This window comes from Triturus cristatus, chromosome 1_2 (assembly GCF_964204655.1).
Source record: "Triturus cristatus chromosome 1_2, aTriCri1.1, whole genome shotgun sequence".
NCBI lineage: Eukaryota > Metazoa > Chordata > Amphibia > Caudata > Salamandridae > Triturus > Triturus cristatus.
In genome coordinates, this window is record NC_140580.1 from 440,203,844 (window position 1) to 440,222,437 (window position 18,594).

The window sequence follows — 18,594 nt, forward strand, 5'->3', positions numbered from 1 at the left end:
TAGAAAAGGCAGAGACAATTAAAAAGAGAGAGCAATTAGTACATCCCACCATAATTGGGGAATTTGAAAAAATAGATTATGTTGGCTCGCGTTAGGACTATTCGCTTTTACATATGAGACATCTGGGGTGAAATAGAGAGGTACACATCATTAATGATTGTGCAAAAAGAAATTGTCTACTTTCTAAAACAAATTCCCTGAGGTCTGTGTTTTGAGGGTTGTGCGTATTGTGGTTTTTTGAGGAGCTTTATGAAAAGACAGTTGGGTCAATGTTTGAATGTGACTGGACAGAACGGTAAACAAAAATCTAGTATGTTGTATGTTTGCTGCTGGTTCATCAATCAAGCACATCTACTAATCCAAATGAAATTCTTAACATTTGTACAGTAATAATGACTGGACTTTGTGAAAGATTCAGCTAAAGTACATTGTTAAACAACTTCTCAAGTTACACACATTTTCTGTTAGTGTCTTTAAATTATGCATTATTTAATGTGATTTGTATAAAATCAGTGTTACCCCGACCCCCCGTAAAAGGAAGGTTCCATTTTTTTGTTTTTTGAATGCACTAAGTCTAGTTTCTGAGGCCACACACATCAAATTGTTAACAGTGGGATTTTTAAAATGAGTTTTTTTTTAAAAGGGCATGTTTATAACCTCTGCTTAAGGGTTCTAGAAGATTACTACTGCTTTACTCAATGAGAAAGATAAGCTAGTGTCTTCAGAGGCACATATTGCAAATGCTGTTGCTAAAACCCAGCCACGGCCCGTATAGGGCGTGCCACCGGGCGGTGACGGAAGGCGGGGGAGAGGCAGGGTGGGGGGTTGTAAAAAGCGGCAAACAGACGATTTCAGGTAAGTAACGAAAAAGAAAATTGTTGCGCGCACTGCATCGCATTTGACGATGCAGCGCGTGCAACGAAATTCGTTTTTTTTATTGTTACTTACCTGAAATCGTCCGTTTGCTGCTTTTTACAACCCCCCACACTGCCCCTCCCCCGCCCTACGTCATCACCCGGTGGAACACCCTATACGGGCCGTGGCTGCTAAAACGCTTTTTTAAGGTAATGTGGATTATTGCTACTAAAAGTAGATTGCTTCAATGGACTTGAACATATTAGATACGTTTTCATTATATAAACAGCCTATGCAAAAGGTAATAAAAGATTTAATCCCCTAACCATGCAGATTATTAACCTAAACTTGGGGCCATTGCAAGGGTCAATGGGTCTCAAAGGCAAAATAGAGTACACCTGGGGGACACGTCTTCCTTACCACAGATTCTCCCTTGATATGTGGTTAGCAATCAAAGTAGCAAATCAAGTTGTGAGGAAGGGAAAGAAATTCTGAGTGAATTGGCATGTAACACCCAACTAAGGTATTTCGCAAGACACTAGCCTTAAACCATGATCAATTTCATATGAGTTCATGTTCTAAAAACGAGCAATAAAGACAGGGAACCTGATTTGGAGTGTGATGGAGAGGGAGCTATGTCACAAACACAAAACCTGTCAAACCCTGCCTCATTTAGAGATGGGTGAACTTTTAGTATTCTGTAAATGAATATCGCATTGGCTCCATTGACTGATGTCCTGATGAAGTAGGGGCCTTGGAGGAAGGACACTACATAGCGTACCCTATTTAACGTTGACTGTGCAATCTCTTTTTCCTCTGTCTGTAAGGGACAGGAAAAAAACAATAATGATCTCAGGCTGTGGAAGTCATTTGTTTTTGATTTTTTTAAGAAAAACTCGCACTCTGGGAATTTGTTTTTTAAAAAAACAAGAAAATGTTTGGTGTATGGCTGTCAAAAGAGAGGGTGGCCAAAAACTAAACTTTTAGTACATTGAAAGAAACTGCAGTGACAGTGGCTTCTTTCAGTGTCTGTAAGGAGCATGATAATGTTCTCAGTGAATTGTGACTCCTTTTCCTCCAGGGCAGGTCTATGGCAATTTGAAAAGCCTCACTGAAAGATGTGGTATACTTGTAAAGCTTTCAGTCTGTGAACGAATAAATGAAGTGAAAAATACAATCTTAACAAAGCTCTAAAATGTCTTTAAAAATTGTGCTTGCTAATAATGATGACCATTGTAAACTTGTCTTTGCAAAAGCTGTAATGGCTACATACTCCTTGAAATGTTAAAATCCAATACAAATTGGATTGCAGCCTTCCTGTCATAGAATATCACACTTATAATTACTTTTGTAAATAAAAAGAGTGATGGATGCCTTTGAAATGTGTAATAACTGTTGTGTGGTCAGCAAACACACTATGCCAAATCTCATCAGGGTCTGTGTTTGAGGATTTCAAATTGGTGAGTTTAGGCAACTATTCCCATTGTAATTAACAGCTATTTGTCAAGTGTTTAGTCTGTCTTTGTTGCATAGCAACAGAGTGTTGCAGTAAGATGGGTCCTCTTTTTTGTGATAAGTCAAATGACTTGTGGGAATCACTGAGAAAACGTATACTTTGGCACTTTGCCAGTGCCTGCCTTCTGATTGTTCATGAGCTGGGCAACATGGCTGTTTGCGGTGAATTGCTTTTTGGTGGTCGACTGTGCCAAAAATACTGGCTCTGAAGTTATAGGTAGGATCACGAAGGCTAGCATTGTGATCATGATTAGGTGCTTTACCAGGTTGTCCATGACACAGTATCCATATGTCACTTGAAATGACAGGTTACAGTGCCCACAGAAATGTGTCTTGACCACGTTTTTTTGCACATTACCCATTGTTACTTCATCCTACAAGCACGCATTGAGCAGGTAAAGGCTTGTGATAGTGCAACATTTAACACAAACGTGCCCTTCATTAGCATTGGCAACACACCCCCTTTCAGTATTGGAGAATAGTGCAGATCAGTACTGTTGCTATGAAACATCTATACTTGCCAAACAGGGAATTCAGCAATTTGTGGCTCATCTGTGTTAGTCCAGTTACAAAGCCTTGGCCATGGTAAGAAACAAAGCAATGTACATGACTGCTTTAAGCATTGCAGACAAAGTCAGTTTGTGCTGGCTACAAGGAAGTGCTGCGATAATCATGTAATTGAATCCTGTCCTTGTAACGGTAGCAGGGCTGTGTGCCCACTTGTTAAGAACCAGTTCTAGAGGGAATTTGCAGGATAAGTAAACCAACAGGCGGATATAAACATAGTACAGGACCACCATGCACTATATTTGAGCAAACATTTATGAACCTGAATTGGTAGTCTCTGCAAGAAAAGACTTCTGAGTTATCAGAAATACTACAAGGGTATTAATAATGTCCAAATATCAAACATTTATCTGGGAAAATGAATGTAGGATGTGTTGTCATGAGAAGACTGAGCTGGGTAACTCATTAGAAAAATGTGTCTTCAGAAGAGGTTAATGATACATGGAAAAGCCTTTCATGGGAAAGAGGATGTAGAGAAATAAATCAGAGGATTTTACTAGTGTATGGGGCTGGTGTGGCAGGTCTCAAGTGGCCAAGATGGTTGACCAAGGTGTGAGACCATACAGGATCTGCCTTCGATTAGAAGATATTAAAGGTAAGGGATGGGAAGGTTGCTAAGTAACTAGGTAATGTCAACTTTCTAGCACCACCAACAAAAGAAACTTCTTGAAAAGTTCTGAAAACAATTAAGTTACAAGCACATTTGTGAAGATTTAATACAATGCGAAAAATACTGTAGCCATAAAATTACTTATGTAATTGAAGAAGACATTGCATGCTGCTGAGGACAAATGCCAAAAGAACAGACAGAAGTAGCATGTGTATGGTTGAAGATTTCAAGGAGCAACGAGGTGTGAACCTAGTGTTCAATAAAAAAAGTCAGTCTAAGTAAAATATCAGAGTAATACTTACTCTTAGTTTAACAGTATAAAATTCCTTACTTTTTAATTAAACAAGTGCATATGTTACCCTGTTTTGTGCGAATAGAGCCATTTTCTTCTCTGTGGAACGGCTGGGCATACTCAAGCTCTATCTGCAGAAAATAAGTGTACTTCATACCTGCTTGGAAATCATTTACTCATGCTTTTCTCCTCCAGGTATAGACTGCACACTAAAATTATGGTAAACCTGACTGGATAAACAAATGAATGAATCTACGTCCAGGGATTTGATTTTGACCCGCTACTTACATTCGGAAATCCAAACTGAAAGACTATGGGTCTGATTATGATCTCGGCGGGATAGGGACTGCTGTTGCTTTTTAGCGGCTCTCCCACCCACTTCCTTGGTTGGTCCGACTGCCCGATCAGGAAGTGAGTGGGAGGACAGCCTCAGGACTGCTGTCACCATCTAAATTTCTGCTACCGAATGGCAGATGCGCCTCATAGAGGCGGTCTCATGCAACTCACAGCCAGCCCAATCACGACCTGTCTTTCTGCCAACCTGTTCCTGGCGGGGACACTGCCATACGAGAGTTGGAGGAAAGGCAGGTAATGAGCCAAAGTAATGGCTCGAGGGCAAATGTGTCCATGTGTAATGTAGCAGGTGTTCATGTGGTGCCCTCCGATGCCTTCAGGTCTGGTGTGCGCAATGTTTCACTTGCACAACAGAATGCAAGGAAACAGTGCACCCGACTGGCTGGAGGCACCGCAGTATGGCTGACATTGGCTTCTGGCTCATTTCCAGAGCCGAAACATGCCTTCGCCATGACTCCACTACCCATACACCGGCAGTCCTGTGGGAGACTCATAATATTGTAGTCGGGAAGCAGCTGGCTTGGCGACAGTTTCTGGACAGCCACCGCTGCGGGCCAGCAGCAAGACCACCTAAGTCATAATCAGACCCTATATTTCCAGTCGTAAATCCAAGGCCCTAACCATCACTCATGATCAGTATCACAGTGCTATATTTCATTTTCTTTTGTCACTTTTGAATAACTGTACCATTTACGAATTCCAATGCCTGCCGTACTGGCCACTACACAGAGCGCTCCTCCCACACTCCACCAGGTTGGTGAGAGGTTGAGAAAAAGATACTGAAAAATGAAAGAAAACACCACATCCATAGTTCTCGTAACCGCTACAGGTCCAGCTTTTTCAACCTGCAAGGCTTTTACAAGAAATGTCTGGCCTCCTATACCCAGCAGCCCTATAGCAACGAGGAACCACCGGTCTATTCCACAAAAAGGTATAGTCCATTCACCCATAATAAAAAGGGCGATGGTACATTCAAGGAGTCCAAAGATTGCATAATACCAAATCGACAATGAATAGTGGACAGATTTTCCCATCTTTCGTAGCACAACAATGGTAGATGCAGCACCTACTGCACTGGCCACAGCTGCTAATGTTCCCTTAAGGTGAGTGGTGTAGTCTCCTTCAAAGTCCTCAAACTGTGCCCCAAATAAAAATGGCGGTCTTGCAATTAAGACTACTCCTGTAATGGTAAAAACTGTAAAAAAGACATCCCAGAGGGAACATTTTTCTTTCAGAAATATGCAAGCGAAAATTGATGTGAGGGCTGGACTACAAAAAGTAATAACTGTAGCATCCGCAAGAGGCATCGACTGAAGAGCGTAGTAGAGCAAAATCATTGCACTGGAACCGAGGACTCCCCTGAGCACAAGGTAAATCCGCTGACCCTTTGGTCCAAGAAATCCAGTTCTGCAAAAAACAAATAAACAATATATATTATTGCCACTGAAAACACTTGTTCAATAAGAATAGATCTGACATCAGAACATCCTTTTATAAGCTCCCTCTTCTCTAGAGTGATAGATCAATAAATATGATAATTTGTAAATAAATAAAAGATGTATACATACAGTTTAGGATTGGTGTAAAAACATAATGTTTCATTGGTGGTCCTATTCACGTCTCACTATGATCCTTTTTGGTACGTTTATAACAATCAGAGGAGCAACAACATAGTGTCAGTCAAGAGATATAATGGCCCAACATATCCAGAGATCACATTTGGTAGATTCACAGAGGGAGACTTACTTGAAATTATGCCCCCTAAAGATGAGTAAATCATGTATGCATAAAAGGAGTCCAATGAATAAAAGTAGATGAAAATGCAAATTGCACGTGAAAGTGACCTGCTGCTCACGCATGACCTACTCACATTCAACTACAGACAAAATCCAATACACAATGTAGTTGACAAAGAGTGGCGAATGGAAGGGCATGCGAATGTTGGCTACTCCAACAGGGGTTTCACCCATTCAGTGACTATGAGAAAATGTGTTAGTTCATATGGGCCGAAATTGATAAGCAACTTTGCAGATTCACAAACCAGAAACACAAGTTCAACTTTGATTTTTTTGAGTAAAAAATACTTTATAACACTTGTTTGTCAGATAAACTAAAAACATATGTCCCACATGAGCTGTTTACGCCACTTTATTGTACACCTGCAACTCAAGTAAGCACAACATTGACAAGGAGCAAGTTACTTTTTTCCCCCTGAACCGTTGTGAATCTGCTCCACGGGTCTTTCGCTCTCACACAAATGATCTCACTGTGTTCTTCTGTTTCAAACCCTCTGTTTATTTAGTACTTACACAAATTCCAGATAGTGGACAAAGGAAAGGTGGCTAGCTTGCAAACAATGAGAAGAATTATTCACAGTTTGAGTCCCGCGCTGAGGTTATTAACCAATAAAAGAGAAAATGAAAGCTTACTCGGATAGGAAAACATATGGGACCAAATCACAAAACAATATTGACTGGCTTAATTACATGTCCTTGGTGACAAGTAAGGCAGTGCTTGCTGCAAACACCTTTTAATGCCATACCATGAAAGCAGAGTTGCGGAGGTGGTCAAGTGTGGCAAGAAAACGCATGCATATATTTGTGGTTTTGCAGTTTTGTGGTAGTAGTCTTTTGTGAGGTTGTGTTTTGTGTGCATTATTTTATTGTGCTATCCTTGTCTTGCATTGTGGTTAGTGTGTTGTGTTCTTGTTTTACAGTTTTTATGTGCTGTGCCTGGTTACATTTCTATTCATTTGTGCTTTTTTTTCTGGTGTGCTCTGTAATTACTGTGAGATGTCAGTTAACGTTGCTAAATTTCTAGCCAAAAGCAGCACATTCCTTTTAAGGTGCAGTGAAAAAGACAACCATTTACCACTGTCCATGTGGTTAAATACTGCTGCTCCAGCTAGTCAACTATTTAGACACAGATCAGCACACAATTGTGGCATTTCAGTACTCACTGAGCGACATACGTGCCTTTTACTGCTAAATAAGAGTAATCTTTTTGAAAGCCAGAAAACCCATCTTAAAATGGACAGCATTCAGAGCATTGAACAAATGACTATAAAGTTGTCAATTCTTTCAAACTATTTTAATGTATTGTAAGTTAGGTTATTGTGTTTACAAACAGTAACTGAGCCAGCACTCTGAGTATTTAATTGTTTTACAATTTTTGCATATGACACATTTTAAAGGTTATTTTTCAAATCATATAGGATTGAAAGATACAGGTCTCAAAAGGACTCTCAAAGACAACTCATAAACAAGTAAAAATGTCCAAGGATACCCAGGAAAAATGAAACCTCTTTAGAAGGAAAACCCATGATCCTATCCACAGAAACACTCTTATTTTAGTAGAAACCATGGATGCTCATCAGAAAAAAATTCTGATACCCCAAGAGAAATTCTGGACTCCGGAAACACTGTGTCAAGCAGAACACTGAGCTGGAAACACCACACCCAACATTATTGCTCCAGGGACTACACTGGCCATCAGGAATATTATTCACAGTAGAGAATTCACTTTTATCAGACATCTGTTATGTCATATATAATTGTGGTCATGAATGTTTTAGTTAATGAAAATCCTTTACCAATAAGACAATGGATTTTAACTGGTATTGTGTGACAAAAATGTCACAATAAGTAAGCAAGCAACTAAACATGTGACTTAGACTAACACAGGTATTCCAGGATGGCATGTTGCTTTTTATTTTTAAAATGATAGTTTTATGAATTCTTGAACTAGACATTATCACTCAACACAAATACTGTACAGCAGAATATTTAAACATCTGATCAATTTTGGAAGAAAATAACTGTTCATCATACGGATGGTATTAGAGAATATTTTTCTTACATAATGTTTGTACTATATAATAATTCAAATATTAGAGTTTGTGGATCTTAAAATACTTTACCCTCAGAGGTTTTGTGAAAGAACATCAATGAAAATCATTCAGTAAAAAATGCTTCCTTTCCAAAATTTTTATAAAACAGACTGCTTACCCAGCTGAATTATTGTGTCTCACTATTTGTGCAGAACTCGATTTTCAAGACCCATTGTATTGTCAATTGTCTTCTTCTGGTATTGGCCCCTCTATAATGGAACCTAAACGTATTAAATCAACATGGGATCCCCAGCGTCAATAGGTTGAGGGTTTGTATGATAAAGTTCAAAGTGCTTGTCAAAATATTCTTCATTTGCTAATAAAATTGTTGTCATTTTACATTGGCACTAAACATTACTTAGTTACCAGCACCACTGAACACATAAAGACTTAGAAAAATGATAATTAGTGTTCCTACTTCCCCATTACATTCTGGTTCCCTCTTCAACCCTTTTCCAGCTTGGGTAAAACCATGTGAACTTCCAGCGAAACTTAAAACTCTGAGGTTCACTTGAAAAAGCTAATTTGACCGTGCAAAGATGTTTTGTGGTACCTATCCACTTTCCCTCTCTGTCATAGTCTGCTTTCATGGGTTCATTAATAGCAGACATACATTTTAGAAGTGATTTTCACTTTATAAATCTGAGGGACTCCTAAGCTCTGCCGGTACCTGGTGAGTACTCAACATGGTTCTCCAGAGGGGCAGATTGTATAGTGATTATGCATAAACCCTAGATGAGTGGGAGCTTGGAAGTGCAGGAGCTAAAAGCAATAGTAACTTCAGAGTATATCACCTCTTTTCCTTTCAAAGGATTTTGGACGCTATTTGTATACAAATGGCAGCAACCTAATAAAGGCTGGGAGAATTGGAACTCCTTAGACGGCTGACTCACAAATTATTGCAAATTTTCTTTACCATTTGCTAAAGCGTAAAGGCAAACATACATGTTTTTTATTACTTATTTTTAAAAATCCTCAGACCTCTTATGAAGCATGTGGGGCTTACAAGGAAAATGCTCTATATCTTTTTACTTTTCTTTGGCATTTCCAGCCCTGTTATACGTGCCCTGTACTGTACTATAGTCAGGTACTTGTACTTAACCCTCACATGACTTCCGTTAATTTTTCTTTCACTAAAACAGCCATTCAAGAATTACCAGTGAGTCCTTGCATTAAAAAAAAATTGCTATTAAAGCAATGCTTTATTGTTTTGAGTGCAAATCAGGTTGCTAGCATTCAGAGTTCCATCAATGGCCATTGGGAAAATGGCTCCCATGTCGAATCAGATCTGAATATGTTCCAATCTTTTTTCTTCGAATCATTTTTCAATCCTTTTTAATGCTCAACATATCCTCAGTTCTAGATGGATGCACGAAAAGGGTAGAACAATAACATTTACAGAAAAGTAAACCTTTGAAGCTTCACAAACACCTTTTCTAAGGCAAATATCTCAAAACTACTGACAAGATTTGCATGAAGGTTTGGTGAATGTCCAATCAGTACTTTTTGCTTAGCAAAGAGCAACATTTTTAACGTTAAACAGATTCATCAAGTATTGCCAACATTTTTGGCAAAAATAAAAAGGGTTTTTCAATAGAAAGTGAAATTTCACTTTAATGTAACCATTTTGCAAATTCTGTAACTGCCACACAAACAAACATCCGACACACACTGCACACACACATACACACACACACACACACACACACACAAATTCACTCAAAATGTGGAACCAAGTTAGCACATTCAGCTAAGATTTAAAATACAAAGGTCTGTGACGATCAGTCAGGGTAGCAAAGTTAAAGATGGGTCATTTAAGTATCTGTTTGCTAGTGAGTTTGGCAACATTTGGCAAATATGGATGCAAATTGGTAGCCAGGTGACACTTTAAACCCAGGGCTGTAGCTCAGGTTTTGCTCAGCTCCGTCAAGTGGAATGAGGGATCGCACAGTAACTGTAATAATGTGTGTCAAAATATTGTTTATTTGATAATACAACTGGTGCTATTTTATACATAAGCACTAAATTTCGCTCAGTTAACACATTAAGCCCAGTGTTGGAACTTCACGTTTTGAGCAGATACATAAAGGTCAAAGCCCAGTGCTGACATCTGCGGAAAGTACTACTAGCGATCTATACCAGCCTTTGCCGCCCGTGTGGCCGCAGGTAAGAGAGCCGCGGAGGCGCTGGGAGGGAGGCTGCCTCCCTCAAAATCCGTGCTGCCCGGGGTGGACCGCACCCCCTGCTCCCTTGTTACGCCACTGCAAATTGGCAAACATCACGAAAGTTATTTGAAAATACATTTTTTTTACCCCGCCCTCCTTTAACTTAGCGGTCGGCAAGGCCCTGTGCCCAAAGGCCGCTGTGTGTATGCACATCCCTGTTGCAAATAGCAAATGATGGACATTAGGCATGTGCCACAAAAATATGAAGCCTGGTAGCTTTGCACCGTGAATTATATTTAGGTATGGGTAGGGCGCATAACCTGCCTAAGGGACAGACCCTGCAGCCAACCCTGTTGTGCATGGCCAAATGCTGTGGGCAGTGACCTTAGGTGCATAGCGGTGCTAGTTAAAACCCCACTAAACACAGCTGAAGCCATGCACAGCAGAATTAGCTGCACAGAAATTGGACATGGTCATTTTCAAATGTGCATGGCCACAAGGGATGGGATCCAGCCCTGTGTCTAACCCTCCTACACACAGCCAAGGGTTGTATGCAGGAGGGGTTGGTTTAGTGGGAGGTGGATGCCGGGACTGGTCTTCAGTTATACTCTATGGCAAACTTCTGCTGCGCATTGCTGAAGGCCCAACGTGGGGGAGGGGCGGTGTTTGAACATGCAAGGTTGTCACAGGGCCTTTCCTTCAGCCATTTCCTCCAGCCGCCCTGCTTTGAATGGTCAAAAGGCTATGGACAGAGGGATATTTTGAGAACGTTTAGCTTAGGGACTAGTCAATCCCTACTGCTTACGGCTGCAAGGGGGGGTAGGCACAGGACCTAGTCCAGTGTCTAGGACCGCTGTGCGTGAACAAAGGCGGAGCACAGCAGGCATTTGTGATATGTTCAAGCCCTATGACAATTCTTGTTGCTTATGGCCAAAGAAAGTGCCCACTATTCTCAGAGTATCCAAATGTGTAGGAGTAGCCCTTTATGGTCTGCCAAGGAGGGGGCAGTAACTAATACTCTCTATATACTAGAAACCTCCTCTAAATTTCAGCCACAACTTCGCATTTTCTTTTAAATGTTGAGCATAGGGAGATTAATTTGTGTGCTTGCTACATAACTGCTCTCAACTACTTCACTACTTAATATACTTTGCTAATGGCTCTGCCTCTGCAGCCCTCTTTACTTAGAGCAAATGTATTTGCATATTTATGATTTGCCAGCTGGAATGATTACCTAGTCTTAGATGGTGCCTTTATAATATCATGTGCGGAGAATAAAAGGAAATCTTCAGAGGAACAATCTGATGTATAAGTTAAATGATACAGTTTTAAATTTAATACAAGTAAATACCATTTTATATTATTTTATTGCAGTATAATTCAACCTCAATAGAAAAGCTTATCAATTTTTATTTAAGGTTAAGTCCATGTGCAATCATGGCAAAATAAACCTGAAAAATCACTAGTAAATTATTAGCTCATTAGAAAATAAAAGAAAATACTGAATATAATATTTAGAAAAAAAGGATTTGGTCATTTCTTTAAATATTGAAATATCGAAATATTTTTTAAAAATTTCAGGAAGCTATATTTATTCAAATTAAGTTATATCCTTTACCAATCTGAAAAAGATTCTTTAAATGAAGGCATTAAATTAAAAAAAGGTTTCTGTTGCAGTTAAATGAATTAGGCAATCATATGTTCCTTGATCTGATGATCTTACAATGTACTTTATAAATTATAGCTCTAAATGTTTTGCTTTAAATGAATACAAATATATAAACAAATTATTACATGTAATGAGGCTGAAGTCCCATTTTGAAGGGTATGTTTTCATTTGCAAGCCTCTCCTGAAATGGCATTGATGTATGAATTATAGACCCATATTTCTTTAAATACTTGTAGGAAAGTGGAATAGTACGTGGTTCGGCAGGGTAGCCTTACAATGTAAAATTATGACAATACCCTTATGATGGTCCTTGGATTCACACTAATAAATCCTTTGGTCCGTCCTTGTAGAGTGGTAAAGAGCAGTCAGGCTTTACTAGGGGAACAGGTGTTAAGCATTTCTGAGTACAAAATGGACGATAAATAATTGGCACAATTTGAGAGACATCCGGCACCAATTTATAAAAATAGAGTGTATTTTTATCTTCATTTAGACACCAAACAAATGGAATAGCATACATATAACGTAGTCATAAATTTTCGAAGCACTATTACATCAGTGCAGTGAAATACATAGACAAAAAACATTGCAGTTGATGGCAAAATCCACTAGTGACAATCGGTCACTTGCAGGTCGAGTTACTTGGAACCCTTAAGGTCATGCTGGCCCCAGGTCCAGTCTACAGCAGTCAGATCAATTTTACTTAGCCCGTGGAGTCTGGCTGTCCTAGGTGCTGAATGGGAGCCGTGGGTGGTGCTGTTTTTACTGCTTACACGGTGTTGCAAGAAGCAAGATCCAAAAACACAATAGGTATATAGCTGCTGAGGTCAGATGATGGTTGCATAATGTTCCCTGTAGATGCCATGTCGAGTGTGGGAGTCGGTTACCAGACTGGTGACCAACAAGCCTTGGCAGCAATAAGAACAACGAAAAGCTTGTAGAACTTCACTGGGTCTGGGGGAAGTAATGTAGAGGTCTGAAACTTCGCGGCAGATGAGAGTACAACTCCTGCAATGCACTGGACCATCTGTATCCCTCGAAAGGTTCACTGCCACCAATTCTTTGGATCCGGTGAGTGTTTTTACCTGCAGTTTGCAGGGGACTAGTGCCTCTAGTCCAAGGGAGACTGAGGGTGCCTCTGGCTTCCACAAGGGCCCCTCTTTTCGGGAGTGTCGAGTTTTGACCAAGGACAAGGGTCGTTCACTCAGTTGCCAGTTTGTTGTCTTATGATCATAGTATCCCTCTTTTGCTTTGTGCAGTGGGGACGGTCCTATTGTCGGCGACACAGTTCTCCTCTTATGCCTCCTTTGAAGTAATTTGTTCAGATCTGAGGTTCTGGTGTCAGGGGGGTCCCTTAAATTCTAGATTTAGGGAAGTTAGGGGTGTGGGAGCGAGGAGCCAATAGGCAGCCAGTACTGGAATCTAATCTGCCCCTGAGGTGACCACATCTGGTAGTGTAGGTCACCTTTTCTACACAGAACCCCTGAAGATAGCAGGATTTAATTTTAGGTGTACAGACCAGACTGTCCACCCTAGAGGTGTGCCCAGCCTTCCTGGGGGTTTACACCTCCTGCATAGCTAATTCCCTGCCTTGCCCATGTGTACAAGTGCCTGGGGCAAGTGGAGGGCTGTGTTTTCCTCAGGGGAACAGCTCAGATGTATATCAGAGGTGGTAGAGCCTTTGAAGCTCACTGCTCTGTTGTGTAACTTCATTTGCCTGCTTGAGGGGGAACAGTTGTGACCTCCTTCTTGCTCAGGCCTTTGTTCTTGTCTCCTGGGAGTGATAACACTGCCTGGCATGAGGTCAGAATCCTGTCTTGGCTGCAGCAGGCACAGAAAAGAATGATTGGTCATCCAGAGCACAGTCAGGCTGGGGCATCCAGGTAGGTAACATCTATGGTGCCACCTGGTGCATGCCAGCCTTCCCTTGACACCAGATTTGTGTCAGAGGTGAGAAGGCACGTTGTTTAACACCAAACTCGACATTTTTAGGTGGTACCATAATGGAGTTAGCGACCCGGGTCTGCTGGCTACAAGTCTAATGGTATCCTATCACTTATAGTGTACTTTAATGGTAAATACACTATAGAGACATATAAGTTTCCACATCATGTCTACACTCTTAATATACTGCATCTTGCCTTCTGGGCACAGGATAACCATTACAGAATAATGGGGTAACCCAATGATCGTCACCGGACCTGGGTACATTACGGGAATGAAAAAATTGGTCCGTGACAACTATTTAAAGGTGCGATGAATCACAATCTATCTTCTGTGTGTTGTCAAGGTAACCAACACTGATTATTAATATCATATAACGAAATAAATGTTTTCTTAAATGCATACAGTTAATGTAAGGAACTCTATGTTAGAGAGACAACAACGTGACAAGAGACCAATGTACAGCATGCAGTTAATGTCAAAAATGAGGAGAGAAAGGAGCGCCAAAAATGTTCAAATGCAGTATATTTATTTCATATACTTAAGAGCACTTTATGCATCTGCAGTCATAGTAAGGTTGCAAGGAAAGGGGGGAAGGGTTTGGGATGGTTGTGCTTTTGGTGGAGAGGGATGGGTAGAAGTCACTGGTTAAGGAATACACATTAATTCAATCATTGCGAAATCAGACTGGTAAAGAAGACCAGTAGACAGAACCCTCCCTTGCCAATTCTTTAGATCACAGTTATACAGTATAATAAAGCATTAATGCAACATCAGGCAACGGGGGGAGGGGGAGAAAGGTACAGGTCCCATGTGAGTGGATGGGGTCGATATTTCGACTCGACTAACGCATAGAGGGTGACTTGTACCTCCGCTGCGAGTCTTCTTCAGGATGAAGGGGGGTGGGCGGGGGGCAACCTAGAGGTGAAAGAATGAATGACTCTGTGTTAATTTGCGCATAATTCTCATTTCAGGAAGGAAAATTAGATAAGGTATAGTACTGACCTAATCCTGGTGCCACATTGGCATCACAGGTATCGGACTGAAGGATGAGTGTCTTTTCACAATCCAGTGAGAGTTTTCTGTGGAGAATCAATCCTAAAATTAGTGTGGAATTAGGTATGCTAGGTAGAAAACGGTACATGGTCACTTGGATTAAAGCACTCACCCAAAAGAGTGAGCTGAATTCCAAACGTGAGGGCCCAACTTGTGAAGTCCTCGCCGGTATTTAAAACTGGGAATAAATTATCCGATGGTCATCTGACATCTGAGTGAATCTAGGTATGTCAAGACCTACATATAAAGAGAGCGAGTGTCAAAAAGTTGCAATGTGCTATCAGGATAAAGCAAGGTTGTGTTAGCAGAAATCCCAGTCAATTACCTGAAAAGAAAAGTACGGGCGCCACACGCCTCGAAATTGCCTCCTGCCAAATTCAAGTTCAAGTTCAAGTGCAAGGGTGAAATGGCAGGAAGCTCTCGTTTATAAGCAGAGAGCGGGTTAGACCCGGGGATGCGTGCACGTAGCACGTTGAATCCTCGTGCGTCATCCAGGGTGCCCCGAGCACGATACTAAGAGGCCCGGTGTAGAACACAGAGAATTAGATTCCTGCCGCAGTGTTAAAGCGATACCGGCGATTCAAGGAATGCATGTGCAGTGAACCCTGATTGAAGGTTAGGACCAAATTTGGAGGACCCTCACTAGGAGGTATGCCAGCGCATACCGAGATGCCGGTCAGGGGTGCAATAATGAGAATGGCAAAATAGCACACTAGTGCGTTAAAGGGATACTAGATTGGGGTCCGAACATAATCTTAATCTATAAGGTGCAAAATTATATATATGCAGTGTAATATTAAGGATACAGATACGATTACATTTTAAAAGTACACATTCCTGAGAGTTCCCACAATATTCATATGATTGTCAACATTCACATTAGTATACAATATTGTGCATATATAAACGGTGTACTGTTGGGGATACATATAGGGTTTACATTCTGAAAATCAGGAGTACTGAGAAAAGCACATTGATGTCCACGGACACATGGGGAAACTCATTTGTGCATGGTTAGAAAGTTACACCCGTAATCATGTTCGCAATATAAAACATACAAATCGATACCATAAGGTATCTTGACATATACATGTGTATATACATATAAACAAAGCTGAGTGGTGCATACATATACTTGTAAATATATATGTATAAATAAGTAGTGTATATACATAAAGTGATAACGAATATATTGCATTCTGCCTATATACAAACTAAAAGTTGGCTACTAGATCGCAATAAAACCTACCTATTTGCATACTAGTGGCTATATGTGCAGTGTCTGAATATGCAGATCTATGGACCTAGGTCCTGGTAGGAGGTTCAGACAGTATTCAAGATTGCCGCCTGTCTGGCTATCTCCTCGTATTCGTTCAACCCCCTTAGTGCGGTGTCAAATGTATGGATCCATTTACACTCACGATAATTTAGGGTATGTGAGAAATTCCCACCCCTTGGGTTCCTGTGGACTTTTTCAATCACCCACCATCTTAGGCTCTCGGCCGAGTACCCGAAGGTGGTGAAATGTTCAACCAGTGGAGCACCTTGTACTCCACAGCGTATTCTGCTGCAGTGTTGTAGAATGCGGCATTTCACTTTTTGTGTGGTTTGGCCAATGTATAAAAACTCACAGGGGCATGAGATGGCATATATAACCCCTGATGAATTACAGTTGGTGTGTTCCCTCATGCTATAGGTGTAGCCATTATGTTTAAACTCCTTGATCTCTTGTCATGGGGAAGGCCTTACATCCTCCACATTTGTAATGCCCCTTGATCGGGACGATATTCCATGAAGGTAACTGGACATTGTGGGGCTTTGATGGGAGTAAGGATTTGACCAGCATGTTTCTAAGGCTTTTTCCCTTTCTAAAAGCATGCATGGGGGGTTCTGGCAGACACAAATCTTCTGCCACTAAATGCCAGTGTTTGTTAATGGTTTTGCGGATGTCGTTGCTTTTGGTGCAGTAAGTGACACAGATTGATCTTTCAGATTTAGAGCAGTTTTCGGTTTTGGTCTCCAGAAGATGTTCCCTGTGGTTAAACCAGTCTTTTTTTCTTACCTTTTTAAGGAGCCTAATGGGATAGCCACGTTCTGTGAGACGATCAAGTAGGTCAGCGGATTCCAAAAAGTAGTCTTTTTTAGTGCAGTTACGTCTGATCCTCAGGAATTGCCCGTAGGGCATATTATCCCTGAGGCTGCGCGGGTGATGGCTCGAATATCTCAACAATGTATTGCGTTCACTTACCTTCCTTTATAGGGTGGTGTGAAGTTTCCCCTCCTCTGTTTTTATGGCGATGTCCAAGAAGTTTATTTCTTCTGTGCTGTGCTCAAGAGAGAACTGTATATCAGAGGATCTAGTGTTGAGCCAGGAGTGGAAGGATTTAAGTTGAGTCTCTGTGCCTCTCCAGATCATTAGAACATCATCGCCACAGTTTGATGTTACATCTGAACGGATTAGTAGGACTGTGTATAAATGAGAGTTCATAGGAATCCATATAGATGATAGCTAGGTTTGGAGCAATGGTTGCTCCCATAGCTACACCCTTCGTTTGGAGGTAGTAGTCATTTTGAAAAGTGAAGACATTCTTAGTCATTGCTATTTCCAAAAGTGTGAGGATGAATTTTGTTGGCACTTGGGTGGGTCTGGGCCTTTTGTCTAGGGTCGCTCTGATGACATCAAGAGCCGCCTTCTGAGGAATGTTCGTGTATAGCGAAGTTATGTCCATGGTGACAAGTATTTCTTTACTGGGGTCAAAGGGCAGCTCGTCCACTAATTTGATAGTCTCGGTAGTGTCCCTGAGATATGCCATCGTGTTTGTGGCAATGGGTTTTAAAAAGATGTCTATGTACTTGCACAGTGGCTCCAGGATTGAGCCACAGCCTGAAATGATCGGTCTTCCGGGAGTGTTTTGCATGCGTTTGTGAATTTTAGGTAGTGTGGTATTTTGTAGGCATGCGGGGCTGGGTATTATTCAAGTAATCATGTTCATGCTTACTTAGAAATCTCTCAGCTAAACCTTTGCAAGTGACGTTCTTTATAAGTGTGGCAATTTGGTTGCTAGGGTCAGAGTTCAGCCTGGTATAGTTGTCGCTTATGCCAAGTTGGTTATGGATCTCTTGTTTGTAATCAGTGGTATTTTGAACAACTATCGCCCAACCCTTGTCTGCAGGCTTGATTTTCCTTCCTGAAATGAGAATTATGCGCCAATTAATACAGAGTCATTCATTCTTTCACCTCTCGGTTGCCCCCGCCCCCCCTTCGACCTGAAGAAGACTCGCAGCGGAGGTACAAGTCACCCTCTATGCGTTAGTCAAGTCGAAACATCGATGCCATCCACTCACATGGGACCTGTACCTTTCTCTTCCTCCCCCCGTTGCCTGATGTTGCATTAATGCTCTATTATACTGTACAACTGTGATCTAAAGAATTGGCAAGGGAGGGTTCTGTCTACTGGTCTTCTTTACCAGTCTGATTTTGCAATGATTGAATCAATGTGTGTTCCTTAGCCAGTGACTTCTATCCATCCCTCTCCACCACGTGCACAACCATCCCAAACCCTTCCCCACTTTCCTTGCAACCTTACTATGACTGCAAATGCATAAAGTGCTAATAAGTATATGAAATAAATATACTGCATTTGAACATTTTTGGCGCTCCTTTCTCTCCTCTTATTT

At 41.0% G+C, this 18,594-nt stretch overlaps 1 protein-coding gene across 5 annotated transcripts in view; it reads right to left on the bottom strand.

The window, feature by feature from the left end:
- Window positions 1-1,731: 1,731 nt before the first annotated feature.
- The window catches only part of SLC35G1 (solute carrier family 35 member G1), a 124,956-nt gene continuing 108,093 nt past the window's right edge, over window positions 1,732-18,594 (bottom strand). Inside the window, exons 3-5 of one of the 5 annotated variants that reach the window (XR_014961603.1) lie at window positions 15,029-15,153; window positions 14,866-14,942; window positions 4,851-5,600 (exon numbers count right to left, since the gene is read on the bottom strand). Coding sequence is in view for 2 of the 5 variants with exons in the window: in XM_085605999.1 (XP_085462125.1) it covers window positions 4,841-5,600 (760 nt within the window). In the remaining 3 variants the exon portion in view is untranslated. Of the gene's footprint in view, window positions 5,601-14,865; window positions 14,943-15,028; window positions 15,154-17,984; window positions 18,105-18,594 lie in introns of those variants that run through there. The other 4 variants (XM_085605999.1, XM_085606018.1, XR_014961602.1 and 1 more) reach the window with 4 other exon arrangements.